Source organism: Eriocheir sinensis, chromosome 23, assembly GCF_024679095.1.
Source record: "Eriocheir sinensis breed Jianghai 21 chromosome 23, ASM2467909v1, whole genome shotgun sequence".
In the NCBI taxonomy this organism is placed as follows: Eukaryota; Metazoa; Arthropoda; class Malacostraca; order Decapoda; family Varunidae; genus Eriocheir; species Eriocheir sinensis.
In genome coordinates, this window is record NC_066531.1 from 18,078,624 (window position 1) to 18,095,123 (window position 16,500).

General features: G+C 45.6%; 1 protein-coding gene across 5 annotated transcripts in view; it reads right to left on the minus strand.

Annotated features, from left to right (window-relative positions):
- LOC127002527 (uncharacterized) overlaps positions 1–15,276 on the minus strand; it is a 119,043-nt gene extending 103,767 nt beyond the window's left edge. For all 5 annotated transcript variants that reach the window (XM_050868595.1, XM_050868596.1, XM_050868593.1 and 2 more), the window contains exon 1: positions 15,113–15,276. In XM_050868595.1, the coding sequence (XP_050724552.1) occupies positions 15,113–15,246 (134 nt within the window). In that variant the 5' untranslated portion in view covers positions 15,247–15,276. The remainder of the gene's footprint in view (positions 1–15,112) is intronic.
- Between the last annotated feature and the right edge of the window lie 1,224 nt (positions 15,277–16,500).

Here is a 16,500-nt window from a genome sequence, read left to right on the forward strand (position 1 = left end):
TGTCTCCAAGACGGTCGGAAATATGTGTAGGGTGCTGAACCAACTGCTCTAGGTCGTTGAGGAGAGCAAAGTTGTAGACTTATTCACCAGGCTGGTCAGTGAAAGAGGATGAAAGCCAAAGCTGGTGGTGAACATTGAAATCTCCCAAGATGGAGATTTCAGAGAAAGAAGAGTAGGTCAAGATGTGCTCCACTTTAGAGTTCAAGTAGTCAAAGAAGTTTACATAGATAGCAGAGTTGGGTGATAGCCCAGCGGCATAGTAAAAAATACGAAACCAATTGTTCAAATTGTTCTAAAAGCACCAAAATTGGCACACATGTGGATTAATACATTCTGAACAATTTTGGATATGGAGGCATTCAAGATTCTCCCCGTAGCACATTTGGCTATTTTTTTCAAAATGGCCCGCTATTCAATAAGGCTATTTTTTCAAAATGGCCGCTATTTACCATTAGCGTCATTGAATATGTACCATAATTTGTCTTTTTGTGGATGCTAAAGGTGATAAGTGTGGTAGAGGTGATAAGTATTGTACAATTACACATACTTCTGTGCTTACCAAATAAAATGGCGACCATTTTACAAGAAAATGAATTTTACTTTGCAGCGGCAGCGGCCAAGACCAGTTTGAAGCATTCTCAAAGGAATGCATCGTGGACAGAACCAAGTCCATTGAGGTGGCAATCAACCGGAACAAGCTACCACTGTTTGCGACCAAGAGAGGACCCAATATACCCAAAGGAAAAGAACAGGTCAAATCTCTGAAGAATGATGTTGCGCTCTTCGCACGATTATATATCGGCTGCCAGACCCGTGATGGGAATCTAGAAGAGTTCTTCAGGCATGAAAATTAGCAATGCCCTCCAGCTTTATCTGACGGAGGAAGACTGTACCTAGGGAGCAAGAGTGACTTGCTGGTGTGCCTTGAAGGCCATGCTGAGCCTCAGTCTGAAGCTCCTACTGTCACTGTTGTTGTCCTCGATGGAGCAGTAATCGTACAGATGTTGAAGCCGGGTACTGCCAACACGTTCGAGGAATATGCACAGCAAGTGTTCATCCCATACGTTGTACAACATTTCCAACATGTATCACGTCTTGACCTTGTGTGGGACAGCTACAGAGCAGATTCCCTGAAGGCATCAACCAGAGAACAGCGTGGAAAGGGAGTACGTCGGCGTGTTGTCGACTCGGCAGTCATACCAGGAAATTGGCAAAGTTTCCTGCGAGTTGATAGCAACAAAGTGGAGCTCTTCAGCTACCTCTCCACCATGCTTGCAGAGTCCTTTCAAGAAGAAGGCAAGGAACTGGTGGTCACTGATGGGGAGCAGGTGATCTGTGTTCCACAGCAAGAGGACGTCAACTCACTCGCACCATGCAACCAAGAAGAGGCAGACACCCGCATGATGCTACATGTAGCACATGCTGCACAACATGGTCACCACCAGATACAGGTTCGAACAGTAGACAGTGACGTCGTGGTCCTAGCAGTGATGGTAGTCCAGAAACTACCAGCTGGAGACGAACTCTGGGTAGCCTTTGGGACAGGCAAGAACTACCGCTACATTGCAGCCCATGAAATAGCTTCCTCCCTTGGTCCAGAGAAGGCATGTGCTCTTCCAATGTTTCATGCCATCACAGGGTGTGATACTGTGTCAGCCTTTGTCGGACATGGGAAGAAATCTGCTTGGGCAACATGGAACACGCTGCCAGAACTCACTGATGCCCTGCTGAGTCTGGCAAATGCACCCACAAGCATCCAAGAGGATACAATGCATGTCATCGAGAGGTTTGTCATACTCCTGTATGACCGCACAAGCAAATGCAAGGACGTCAACAAGGCGAGAAAGCAGCTCTTTGCAAAGACGAACTCTATTCAGAACATCCCGCCAACCTACGCTTCTCTGGAGCAGCATGTGAAGAGATCTGCCCTTCAGGGTGGTCATGTCTGGGGCCAGGCATTGGTACCAACGCCCATGCTCCCTCCACCAACAGACTGGGGCTGGCAGCACAGATGTAGTTAGTAATAGTATGACAATGAAGTCTTAGCCAGATGGTGGAAAATTCAGAAGAGTCAAGGTCGTAGGCACGAGAGCAAGTGATGTCGTTGCGCACGTAGACGCAACATTCAGCTTTGGATTGAAATTTAGGATAGAGATAGTAGGAGGGAACAGAGTAGAGATTGCTCTCAGTGTCCTGAGAGACCTGTTTTCGGTGAGGAAGAGAAGGTGAGGTTTAGAGGAGAGATGGTGCTCCACAGAATGAAAATTAGTATCCTACATATCATGAATATGAAATATAAGTACTTAGCTACAAAATAACATATACAGGATGTCATTGTGATTAATGCTGTCCATATGTTTGTCAACAAATGATGAGCGGTGGACCGACGGAGTGGATCATCCGTGCCGAGCGGCCGCTATTTCGCTGACGTCATTTTGAGGTCATTATTAACGTCGACGGATCCGTCAAAACGGAATAGTGGGAACCTCGCCTTACTCATTTCCCTCACCTCCTTCCTTCTCCTCCATCCCCTCCTTTCCTCCCTTATTTTTTCTCTCCCTCACCTTCCTTTACTTACAGCCCTCTCTCCCTCTTATCACCTCCCTTACTCCTTACCTCCCTCCATCCCCTCCTTTCCTCCCTTATTCTATCTCTCCTCCCTTTCACTCCATCCCCTCCTTTCTCTCCCTCTCCCCTCCCTTCTCTTCCATCTTCTCTCCTCCCTTACTCTTTCTCTCCCTCTCTTTCCTTTTCCTCATCTCCTCCCTTCCCTGTTCCCACCTCCCTCCTCCCTTACATTCTCTCCCTCTCCTCCCTTACTCTTTCTCAGTCACGTTGTTTTGTTTAGAGGTGAGCCGAGTACCACCCCCCCCCCCCTCCCCCCGTCCCACTTTGACCCGCTCTATTGTTATATATTTCCATTTTTTCTATTCCCCTTCTGTTTCCTCCATTCCTTCTTTCCTCTTCTTTATTCTTCTGTAATTCTCCTTTATCACACTTCTCATATCACTGTTATTATAATTATTATTATTGTTATTATTATTATTATTATTATTATTATTATTATTATTATTATTATTATTATCGTCATTATTACCTCTCTCATATAGAAGAAGAACAAGAAAAAAACGACCTCTAGCTGTGGAAAATTATTATAATTGGTTTCATGCACTTAATTAATGTTCCTTCCTTTACTGTTTTCTATTATCATATTACGAGTCTTATCATTTCCTCCACTGCATGAATATTGCACACATGTTTATTGTATTAACTGAAAATCACACAGTATGCGCTAACCACTCTTGCAGGAAGGCTGTTACAGTGGCGGACGACTCAATTCGAGGAAGGAAGGAAGGAGGGAGGGAGGGGGCGGGAAAGCAATTTATTATCTTCTTTATTCTTTGTTCAAAATCTCATAATAGAAGGGTGTCGATCCAGTGCAGATGTAGCTAACAGATGTGGCGTAGAGGACCTACATGGAAACAGTGCTCAGAAGGGACAGACTCCGATGGTTTGGACATGTAAAGAGAGCAGGGGAGGACACAGTGCTGGGAGTTGTCGAGAGAATCGTAAGATAGGGTGTCCGGTGCAGATGTAGCTTACAGATGTGGAGTAGAGGACCTGGAAACAGTTTTTTTTTTCCGTTTTTATATATGACCTAAAGCGCCGGCAGGCTTTTTTTTATTCGGGGCTAATGGTGGGCCCGAGCCCGTTATGGCGCAGATAATTGTTTATAGTGCCGCAATTTTTATTGGCTCATGCTGTCCCTTGGAGATCTTCCTTGACTTCACTTGCATAGCATCTTCTAGAGTCCGGTTTGGTGGGTAGTCTTTAGGACAGCATGTGGGTAGTCTTAGGCCCCTCGGCGGTGACTGAAGAATCCCAGGTGGTTAGCGGCGGATTCCAACCCTCATCATCATCAAACCTGCGAAAGCGGGGCCGGCACGCTAACCACTCCGCCACCACCTCAGAAACATGGAAACATGGAAATGCAGGCAACATAAAGCCTATTGGCTCATTACGAGGTTGCCGGCTTTGGTGATTTAATCTGCTCGACAGCCACTTGGGGCCTGGGGAGCAGATGAAAGCCCCTCGACATTGAGGAGAAGATGAAAGCACCTCGATATTGAGGAGGAGATGAAAGCACCTCGATATTGAGGAGCAGATGAAAGCACCTCAATATTCAGTTTACTCCCGACGCAGCGAAGTGAAGGTCGATTCTATATTTGAAGGAGTTGATAGTATTCGCATTTACTACTTCTGAAGGAAGATTGTTCCAGTGACGGATGACTCGGTTTGAAAAGAAACTCCTTCCGATGGGAAAGACTCCGATGGTTTGGACATGTGAAGAGAGCAGGGGAGGATACAGTGCTGGGAGTTGTGGAGAGATTAGCAAGACAGGGTATCTAGTGCAGCTAGATGTGGCTAACAGATGTGGAGTAGAGAACCTGGAAACAGTGCTCAGAAGGGAGACTCCTATAGTTCGGACATGTGAAAAGCAGGGGAGGATACAGTGCTGGGAGTTTTGAAGAGATTGAAAGTAAAAGGAAGGAGACCAGTTGGTAGACCTAGGAAAAGGTGGAGAAGGTGTATACAGGAAGACTTGGCAGTGATGGGATTGGATGAGCATCAGGCAGAAGACAGAGCAGAATAGAGGAGACCCATAAAGCGTCCAACCGCTCAGGAAGAGTGAAAACGGACGTTAAACGAAATTATGATGATGATGATGATATCTCATAATAGAAGAAGAAAAGAACAGAAGTAAGAACATTAAGTGACCTTGGATACGTTCAGTTCACTCCCGACGCAGTAAAGTTACTGTCAGTGGAAATGGAGTTGATCGTTTCCGCACTGACTACTTCTGCGGGGAGGCTGTTCCAGTGGCGGACGACTCTGTTCGAGGAAGGAAGTATGGAGGAGGGAGGGATGGGGGCGAGAGTTTTTATTCTTTTCGTTAATCTTATTCTCTCGTTCCACCTCATCCTTCCACATGCTACCTGCCACATATACTTCACTACTCTGTTACTTAACTTTACTTTATGATCATTTCACTTTACTTTCAGATTAAATAAGTTAACTTCCTCTGCATTGCGCCACGTAGGGCTACAGCAGACGCTTTTAAAATTAGGAACAGCAGACGCTTTTAAAATTAGGAACAGCAGACACATTTAAAATTAGGAAGAGTAATCACTTAAATTAACTTGAGAAACAAACAAAGATTAACATGATCCTGAGGGGAATTAAACACCCGTTTATTATATATATACATGTCTGTACATCATCAAGACCCCAAGACCCAGACCAGACATTCCTTTTATCCCAATTGGAGATGATAGCAAGGTCTGAGGTTAAGCATTCTGCAGCCTCAGCCTTTAAACTAAAAGAGATTTTTACGACAATTTCAATAATATGATTAAGACTGACAAATGTGTCCTATGCGTAGACTATCATATAACATCGTAGACGCCATGACACCAGGTTGCCAGACCTCGATAATTCACACCTCAGTCTCGGGTGCCGCGACGAAAGCCAAGGCTGTTACACAGAGACGGCCTTGGCACAGCACAACTATAACTCTTCCTCCTCATCTCTCTCCTTTCCCTTCCCTCCTCTTCCTCCTCACTCAGGCTTAGTGATGCGGAAGACGAAGACGAGACCCTCCTTGTCACAGAAATAGTTTGGGACGGTGCGCCGCTCCACCTGAAGGAATTATGACCATCATTTCAAATACATGACCTTCTCCCGCTGGCCAGCTCCTGACCATCTCCTTATACCAGTGTCGTGACAGGCGCCCATACAGTGAACAGCCCCGCCAGACAGAAACCTTGATTAGAGTAAATGTTTTCTTGTACCAACGTTGCCAGATAGTTGTACTCAGTCTCTTATATTTACCAACTTCCGACCCCAAAACCGTCTCCTGGGGCTCAATAACTAAATTCATTTATATCTGTCGTTAAAATAGTTAATTCCTGATGTTTCTTGGCAATAGTTAGGTGTCAAAAAACGGTAAATACTATGCTCTGAGTACGATAATCTGGCAACGGTGCTCCCTACCTTCTTCCACTTCCCGTCCGCCTCCAGCTGGTCCATGTAAGGCTCCAGCTTGTCCTTGTAGGAAGGCACGGTCTGTAGGTGCTCATGGCGCATCACGATGATCACGAAGCCTCCTGGAGTACCGGAGAGGAGGAAATAAGTTAATCATTGGGGCATACGCTAGGGGGCGCGTCGTCTTGCCCACCTTAGGAAGACCGCCTCAAGGTTTATTCCATGCAAATCTGAAGTCTCTATGTAGGCTCTTTCCCATCCTAAACGGCGCCTAAGTTCGCCTGTTTGAAAAGCCTCTCGTAAAAGTTGCTGGGATTACCATGAACTGTTTAGCGATCCTATAGTAGGAGTAGGTAGAAAGACACCAACCGAATAGGCGTGAACTACTCCCGGTGAGGATATATGAGAAGCGAGGAGGATGCTGAAGCCCTTCAAATACCCTTCCCATGTCCTTACTAACCGTTTCCCTTTTGTCTCATCAACACCAGAGAGCAGTTCAGCATGCTCTCTAAAGACAGTTCCTCTCTCTTTCTACACCACACTATATTCACACAACACACACACACACACCTTTTCCCAAAATTCAAAATTATAAATGGCGAAAAATAACAATGCCTCGGAGTCCCCGCCTGGGGGGAAGGGGGGGACCATAATTTCCCCCAGGGAGGACTCCCATTCTGGCTGCCGACTTGAGAGGTGTCCTGAAAACTCTTCGAACCCCCTCCTTATCAATTTTTGCAACATTCGTGGTCTTCGTTTTAATTTTCATTCTGTGGAACACCATCTCACCTTCTCTTCCTCACCGAAACACAGGTTTCTGAGGCTGCTGACAGCAACCTCTACTTTGTTCCCTCCTACTATCTCTATCCTAAATTTCAATCCAAAGCTGGATGCTGCGCCTACGTGCGCAACGACATCACTTGCTCTCGTGCCCACGACCTTGACTCTTTTGAATTTTCCACCATCTGGCTAAGACTTCATTTTCATTCTATTACTAAATATATCTGTGCTGTTTATCTATCACCTAACTCTATAAATATGTAAAATTCTTTGAATATTTGAATTCTAAAGTGGAGCACATCTTGACTCACTCTCCCTTCGCTGAAATCTCCATCATGGGAGATTTCAATGTTCACCACCAGCTTTGGCTTTCATCCTCTTTCACTGACCAGCCTGGTGAACAAGCCTACAACTTTGCTCTCCTCAACGACCTAGAGCAGTTGGTTCAGCACCCTACACGTATTCCCGACCGTCTTGGAGAGAGGCCCAACATTCTAGACCTCTTCCTTATCTCTAATCATTTTACTTACTCTGTCAAACTGTTCTCTCCGTTGGGCTCCTCCGATCATAACCTTATTTCTGTTTCCTGTCCTATCGTTCCTGTACATCCTCTGGACCCACCGAAGAGGCGATGCTTCTGGCATTTTGCTTCAGCTCGGTGGGACGATCTGAGGATGTACTTTTCCGATTTCCCGTGGAATGATTACTGCTTCCAGGAGAGAGACCCCTCTGTGTGTGCCCAGTGCATCTCAGAGGTGATTGTCTCTGGAATGGAGGCACACATTCCACGTTCTTTCTCTACTCCTCATGCTAAAAAGCCTTGGTTTAATCATGCTTGTTCTCGTGCTGTTAAAGATAGAGAGGCATCTCACAACGCTAACTATGACCTTTACATGTCAGCCCGGAATCGTGCCATATATATTATCCGACTTACCAAAACTTATTTTATCAATAGAAAATGTCAACACCTTGCTTCTTCTAATTCTTCCCGTGACTTCTGGCATCTAGCCAAAAATATCTCCTTCAATTTCACTTCTTCCTCTTTCCCTTCTCTCCTTAACCTTGACGGCAGCACTGCCGTCTCATCTGTCTCTAAGGCTGAACTCTTCGTTCAAACTTTCTGTAAAAACTCAACCCTGGACGATTTTGGGCATATTCCTCCTACTCATCCCCCCTCTGACTCCTTTATGCCCGTTATTAAGATTCTTCCAAATGATGTTTTCTATGCCCTCTCTGGCATCAACTCTCAGAAGGCTTATGGACCTGATGGAGTGCCTCCTATTGTCCTTAAAATCTATGCTTCCGTGCTGACACCCTGCCTGGTCAAACTCTTTCGTCTTTGTTTATCAACATCTGCCTTCCCTTCCTGCTAGAAGTATGCCTTTGTACAGCCTGTGCCTAAGAAGGGTGACCGTTCCAATCCCTAAAACTACCGCCCTATAGCTTTACTTTCCTGTCTATCTAAAGCTTTTGAATCAATCCTTAACCGGATGATTCAAAAGCACCTTTCCACTTCTAACCTTCTATCTGATCGCCAGTATGGGTTCCACAATGGGCGTTCTACAGGCGATCTTCTTGCTCTCTTAACTGACTCTTGGTCATCCTCTCTTAGCCATATCGAAAGCCTACGATAGAGTCTGGCACAAGACTTTGCTTACTAAACTACCCTCTTTTGGATTATATCCCTCTCTCTGTTCCTTTATTTTCAGTTTCCTTTCCGGCAGTTGTATCTCTGCGGTGGTAGGCGGTCACTGTTCTTCCCCTAAACCTATCAACAGTGGCGTTCCACAGGGCTCTGTCCTATCACCCACTCTCTTCATGTTATTCATCAATAATCTTCTTTCAATAACAAACTTTCCTGTCCACTCATACGCCGACGACTCCACTCTGCATTATTCAACTTCTTTCAATAGAAGGCCATCCCAACAGGAAGTACACGACTCCAGACTGGAGTCTATCATTTCCGATTGTGGTAAAAGAAACCTTGTGTCCTTCAATGCCTCAAAAACTCAATTTCTCCACCTATCAACTCGACACAATCTTCCAAACACCTATCCCCTATTCTTCAACAACACTCAGCTGTCACCTTCTTCAACACTAAATATCCTCGGTCTATTCTTAACTCAAAATCTCAACTGGAAACTTCATATCTCCACTCACGCTAATTCAGCTTCCTCGAGGTTGGGCGTTCTGTATCGTCTCCTCCAGTTCTTCTCCCCCGCACAGTTGTTATCTATATATAGGGGCATTGTCCGCCCTCGTATGGAGTATGCATCTCACATGTCTCGTCAGCTCTCCTCTTCCAACTTATAGTTTTCTACCTCTTAAATTCCGTCGCGATGTTGACTCTTTTTATCTTCTATCGCTATTTTCACGCTGACTGCTCTTCTGAACTTGCTAACTGCATGCCTCCCTCCCTCCCGCGGCCCCCTGCACACGACTTTCTACTCATGCTCATCCCATACTGTCCAAACCCCTTATGCAATATTTAACCAGCATCTTCACTCTTTCATCCCTCACGCTGGTAAACTCTGGAACAATCTTCCTTCATCGGTATTTCCTCCTGCCTACGACTTGAACTCTTTCAAGAGGAGAGTATCAGGACACCTCTCCTCCCGAAATTGACCCCTCTTTCGGCCACCTCTTTTGATTTTTTTTTTTATCAGGAGCAGCAAGTAGCGGGCTTTTTTTTATATTATTGTTTCCTTTTTTGGCGCCATTGAGCTGTCTCCTTTGTTGTAAAAACATTCTCACGCACGCACGCACGCACGCACGCACGCACGCTCGCTCACCGTTCTTTGCGACGCGCACCAGGTCGTCGAGGCCACTGAGTGGGATATGACCTTCGCCCATACCACCCGAGGTGACCACCAGGTCGTATGTGTCTGAGAGAGAGAGAGAGAGAGAGAGAGAGAGAGAGAGAGAGAGAGAGAGAAGAAAAATACGTATATTAATCTTTAAATATGAAACAACAACAATAACAATAATTCCACTCACACAGCTCTCCTGGACAGGGTGGAGTCTAAGGGTCTTCGTCTCATCAGCTTTCCTCCTCTTACTGACAACCTTCTACCTCTTAAATTCCGCCGCTATGTTGCCTCTTTTTCTATCTTCTATCGATATATTCATGATGACTGCTCTTCTGAACATGCTTACTGCAGCCTCCCTCCCTCCCGCGGCCCCGCTGCACACGACTTTCTACTCATGCTCATCCCTATACTATCCAAAACCCTTATGCAAGATATGGAACAACCTTCCTTCGTCTGTATTTCCTCCTGCCTATGACTTGACTTATTTCAAGAAAAGTGTATCAAGACACCTCTCCACTCGAAATTGACCTCTCTTTTGGCTACTCTTTACTTTTATCTTTTATGGGAGCGGCGACTAGCGGACTTTTTTTTTTGTACTCTTGTTGAACTTGAGCCGTGTCCTTTGATGTAAAAAAACAAATCACTAATACCTTTGGGCACGGTGGAGTGTCCGCTGCCGATAAACTCCAGGAAGTCGTTGGTATAGATGCCAGTCTCCCGTTGCTTCATCATGCCCTCCGACGGGTCCACAGCGTCTATGTGCCTGTGGGAGTGGCTGTAGTAGTTGTAGTAGTACATAGCAGTATTAGAATTAGAAGTTATAGCATTAGTAGTAGTTGTTGGGAATCAGTAAATTTACCCTACCCAACAGTTAGGTCACTCGCAAAGTGAATAACACACCCGTCAGACAATCCCAAAGAAACAAGTGCTTACCAGCCATTAGGTGGTGAAGGTATCCAACAAGCACCTCCAGACAGCCGAACAAATAATAATCCTACCGGATCCGTGTAGTAAAAATCTATCTGTCTCAAATAACTGCTGGGGGCACTTAGCTGAGAAGCGGGTTTCAAAAGATACTGTTGTCTCTGAAGTCTCGTTGCCGGGTGTAGTATCCCTCGAGTCAGGTAACAGAAGGCACACTGCGTCCGAGTTAATGGTTGGGCTGCGGTGCCTTGGTCTTTACTTTGTGAAGGCCGGTGGTGGAGTGAGAGAAAACCAACCACGTGGGTCTGAAGCGATATTTTGAATTTATCTCGCCAGATGGCGTGGCTTTCCTCTCTGTTTCCATCGGTTAAATTAAATAATCCTTGCTCTTTAATTGTAATTCAGCAAGAACAATTAGTTATTATTTCATGAAAGGAAACACTTCACTATTGTTATTCCTTTCATGGTAAATATGGTTAGTCTTCAGGCAGTGAATAAGTTGATTCTGTTTCGGTTTGGGAACCGATGATCGAAGTATTTAAGTAGCCTCCGAGGCTTATTTGAGCTCAGACGATACTCATAGTTGGCTTGAACTGTCGGCCCGATCTGCGAGAGCAGTACCTCTCCCGGTGTTGTGATGTACATGAGAATGTTTCCCTTTCCCTAATGCTGGGAGAAAAGGCGCTCACCCCTGGACATGACGTCATAGGGTATCTGCAGGAGATGGGCATCCTCCATCTCTTGTAGGGTCTCTTCATAGAAAGTTCTTTGTATTTCACTAATGCATTTTTAATAAACATTTTATTATATTTCAAACTAGTGCTATATCTGAATGGACCATTTCAAAACTATCTTCCTAATAATATATATCACCCTTAGATTATTTTAATTATTTGCCTTCCATTTTATTACTCCGGTGCCATATGACCAAGATGTTGCGGCGCCATTAAAGAAACTCTAAATCAATCAATCAATCAATCCCTCTAATCCCAAGCCATTCATAACACCACGCAGTCGTATTATGAATGTATGTAAATTCCATAAATAAATAACGTACAGACTAACAGTGAGACAAAACGTCATGCGCAGGTCATCGCTAGATCTGTAAACAATGGGGGTTTCCCCGGGCCAAGCCACAGGGCTCCATTTTAAGTTAGAGTCGATGGACTATAGTAATGCCGCTCCTGCCCGCTCCCAGTTCCCACCCAGCGGCCCTGCCTCTACACAAGCTGCTGTAATTTCCAACACATCGTCTTCATCTCTTGGCGTTGGACTCGTGTTGAGGCTGAGGCACTGGCAGGCAGAAGGCAGTGGACTGGAGGATATTTAAGTATGGTGACCGGACATCCCCTGTCTGCGGCCCTGCGGCACCCACCTGAAGCCTTCCCGGTGGAGTTCGCGGCCCACGCAGCCGTCCCGGCGGCCACGTCCAGCACCTGGCCTTGGCTCGCCGCTGGGGTACCCAACGCAGCGCCTCCTCCAGCGTGATGGCGGGGCCACGGTACCCGCCTTTCCAGATCATCTAAGGGGACGGGGAAGCGGGTGATTACAGGTGTGTACCCCAGGGGCCGCATCACTTCACTCCCGGACCTCACGGAGTAGTCGCCGGTATAACGCAAAATCATTCCAGCGATACCCCATGATTCTGCGTAGGCACTTGGTACTGAAGGCATCTCTCTCTCTCTCTCTCTCTCTCTCTCTCTCTCTCTCTCTCTCTCTCTCTCTCTCACCACGACCCGGTCTGAGGAACTCCTGGAGAAGTACCGTAGGCTCATCCAGCAGTATAAGTCTAAATCCCCTAACATTTTGATTTCAGGAGTTCTACCACGGACTTGGGCGGAGGGCGACTTTTTCAGTAAGGCCTTCAGCCTAAACAACCGCTTACAGACTCTTTGTAGGGAGCTTGACGTGGAGTTCTTAAACGCATGGGACAATTTCTATGGACAAAGTGAGCTCTTCCACAGGGACGGATTGCACCTTTCTCCCATCGGGGCAGCCAGATTCGGAAGGCTCCTCAACGACGCAGTACGTGTCATCCGAGCAAAAAACGCGTCACTGCCACGTCCCCCACCGCCCGTGTAAATAGACGCCGTGCATCGCAACAAACCCGTAACCGTGATCCCGCAAGTACCACCACCTCTATTACCAAGCCTCTAGATAACTTAAAAATCCTTAGTTTGAATGCGCGTAGCCCAAGGAACAAATTTGATGAACTGAGATGTCTTGCTCTAACAGAAAATTTTGACATAATTGCTATAACCGAAACATTTATCGACACCACATATATTGAATTAAGTTCCGAATACAACATAGATGGCTACAGACTCTTCAACAAAGATCGTGTAAACCGTAGAGGCGGTGGCGTCGCCCTTTATGTCAAAAGCTATTTGCAACCCACTAACAAAACACCGGGGAACAGTAACGTTGAACATTTGTGCGTGCGAGTAAACATTGCAAAAGTCAATTTAAATATATCTGTCACCTACAGACCTCCCGGGCAATCACTCAATGACGACCTTGAAATGTACAGCGTCTTAAGGCAGTCACTTAATAACAACGACTCACTGATATTAGGAGACTTTAACCTCCCCCATATCGACTGGGCGACACTGTCAGGTACAGAAGGCGAGTCACATAGAATGATCGAATTTCTAGAAGAAAATTATCTAAGCCAAATGGTTTCTGAGCCAACTCGACAAAATAATATACTCGACCTTGTTATAACGACCCTCGGTGTTTAATACTAACAGTCTTCCTCTCGCTCCCACCAACACCAGTACTATTGTAAATCTCGAGCATGCATTGCCTAATTTTGAAATAACAACCGATGAAGTCCTTAAAGCTCTCCATTCACTTAAAACAAATAAAAGTCCAGGACCCGACAAAGTATATCCTATACTGCTTAAAGAAACAAAGAGCGAAATACTCTCCTCCCTCACTACCGTATTCAATATGTCCTTGCGACAAGGCATCGTCCCTTCGGATTGGAAAAAGGCTAACGTGACACCGATTTTTAAGAAAGGAGACAAAAAAATACCAGGTAACTACCGACCCATTAGTCTAACTTCAATTGTAGGTAAGCTACTCGAGAGCATAATTAGAGACATATTTTGTGAGTTACCTCGAAAGCCACTCATTAATTGGGGATTCACAACATGGCTTCCGTAACAAAAGATCCTGCCTGTCAAACCTACTGACCTTTTAACCAAATCAGTGGACGTAGTCTATCTTGATTTCCAGAAAGCGTTTGATAAAGTCCCACATCATAAATTACTTTATAAATTAAAGCAAATAGGCATTGACGGTCAAGTAAAAAAATGGATCGCGAATTGGTTGAGCAACAGACAACAAAGAGTTGTGATTGACGGATTTAACTCAGAGTGGGCGCCGGTCACTAGTGGCGTCCCTCAGGGCTCGGTTCTTGGCCCAGTGCTCTTCATTATTTACATCAACGACGTGGATGTTGGACTCAATAATCACATTAGTAAATTTGCAGACGACACAAAGATTGGTAACTCGGTTCTTACTGACGAAGACAGGCAAAGCCTCCAAGAGGATTTGCACAAAATTTCAGCTTGGTCTGATAAATGGGAGATGCCCTTTAACGTAGACAAGTGCCAGGTCCTTCAAGTTGGAACAAAAAATAAGAAGTTCGATTACGAAATACACGGCGTTAAACTCACAAGCGTTCAGTGCGTTAAGGACCTGGGGATTAAAATCGCGTCAAACCTCAAATTCTCACATCAATGCATCGATGCAGCAAATAAAGCGAACATAATGTTGGGCTTCATTAAAAGAAACTTTTTATTCAAGAATAAAGATGTAATACTTCCGCTCTACAATAGTTTAGTCAGACCCCACTTGGAATATGCGGTACAGTTTTGGTCTCCCACCATGCAAAGGACATTGCTAAACTAGAAGGTGTTCAGCGTCGAGCAACAAAAATGATCCCTTCCTTGCGCAACAAATCTTACGAAGAAAGGCTTTCCACCCTTAACATGTTCTCTTGAGAAACGTCGCCTCCGAGGAAAACTGATCGAATGTTTTAAAATACTTAATGGTTTCACGAATGTAGACAGAACAAAATTGTTTATGATCGATGACACTTTGCGAACGAGGAACAATGGCACAAAACTCAAATGTAGACAAGTAAATTCAGACTGCACCAAATTTTTCTTCACCAACGTTGTAGTGCGAGAATGGAATAAGCTCCCACCATCAGTGGTCCAGTGTAACACGATTGACTCCTTTAAAAACAAGCTCAACCGTCACTTCCTTGAACTTAATATTAACTAGAGAAGAAAAGCAACGTTTTGGAGCCATCTGCTTAATGTAAAATCACTTAGGTTTAAGGACAGACCACCTAGTCTGGACCATGGGGTCTGTGTGGTCTGATTTTCTATGTATATTTATGTAAATCTCTCTCTCTCTCTCTCTCTCTCTCTCTCTCTCTCTCTCTCTCTCTCTCTCTCTCTCTCTCTCTCACCATCTCCTCGTAATTCTCGGACCACTCGTCGTAGCCGGCCGCCATCTCCTCCGGCGTGACCCCCGACCTGTGGACGTTCTCGTTCGCCCTCATTGCCACGTCGCCCCGACTGCCGCCCTCAGACATTATCCTGCAGCAGGGAAGAGACGGGAGAATCACAGGCAGGGCATGACTACAGTACAGTACAATTCCTTTATACATCCTTTATATATTTACGAAGGTAGGTACGGTTTTCTAGCCCTGCGCCGCACTCCTCGCTGATTTGACGGCTGGCTCTCAAGCTCCGCCACCTCCATGACAGGTGTGGCCCGCCTCTCTCTCTCTCTCTCTCTCTCTCTCTCTCTCTCTCTCTCTCTCTCTCTCTCTCTCTGGAATGGAATAGACTAAGCAATCACATAGTTAGTGCATCGACGATAGCTTGGTTTAAGAGTAGACTGGATAGCTACTGCTACATGGACGAGGATGACAGGTGATAGTGAGGTGTGGGTGCAGTAAGGCTCTCCGGCTTATTGCACGGCCAGCTGAAGTTGCTCTCTCTCTCTCTCTCTCTCTCTCTCTCTCTCTCTCTCTCTCTCTCTCTCTCTCTCTCTCTCACGCACACACACACACACACACACCCAGGCTTCACGGTCTGACAGGGCGACGGTTCGAGCCCCGCTCAAGCCGGATTCTTTCTGTTGACTAGGAGTGGTTACTGTCCCCCTTGAGCAAGGGGAATGGGGTGTGTGGTGTGTGAGAGTCCTGGCAGTGCCCATAGATCGACTATAAAGAGCATTTGCTCATGTCAGGAAGGTATGTGCTGGTGATTACGAGTCTAACTCGTGATCAGGTCGTGGTGAATTACACACACACACACACACACACACACACACACACACACACACACACACACACACACTTTACACGTGGCAATTCCTGGCCGGCAATACAGCCGCGACGATCTAGCTAGACCGTCTGGGTGCTCGGGAGAAAGTACCTTCACACGTGGGAGGAGCCGCCGGGAGCATCAAGACGTAAACTGCTAGTAAATGCAAGGGCATGAATTCACCCCAGACCCCCCAAAAGGCTACTACCATATCTTAAAACCACAATGAGTTTGGTCCATCAGCCTAATATTGTAGAAATACTTTAGTAAACGAGTTTTATCATAAGTAGTATTGATTGATTGACTGATTGTTTATTGTTGCATTTAACAACAAAGGAGAAGGGAGGAACATGCCATCCCAACTCCCAGGCATTACATAGTGTGATTATATAATACACGAAAATAACCGTTCCTTATACCTCCTTCGATATCTCGCAAAGAGATAAACATTTCCAGCAATGTTGCTGCCACTCCATCAAAAGTTGTTTTGCGCAGACTCTGCTTCTTGTAGAGCTTATCTTGTGGGTCCCACAAGTGTCGATGCTGTCTCACTTCCTCTAGCAATGTCACCTCGGCCTCCCGGCTCCAAA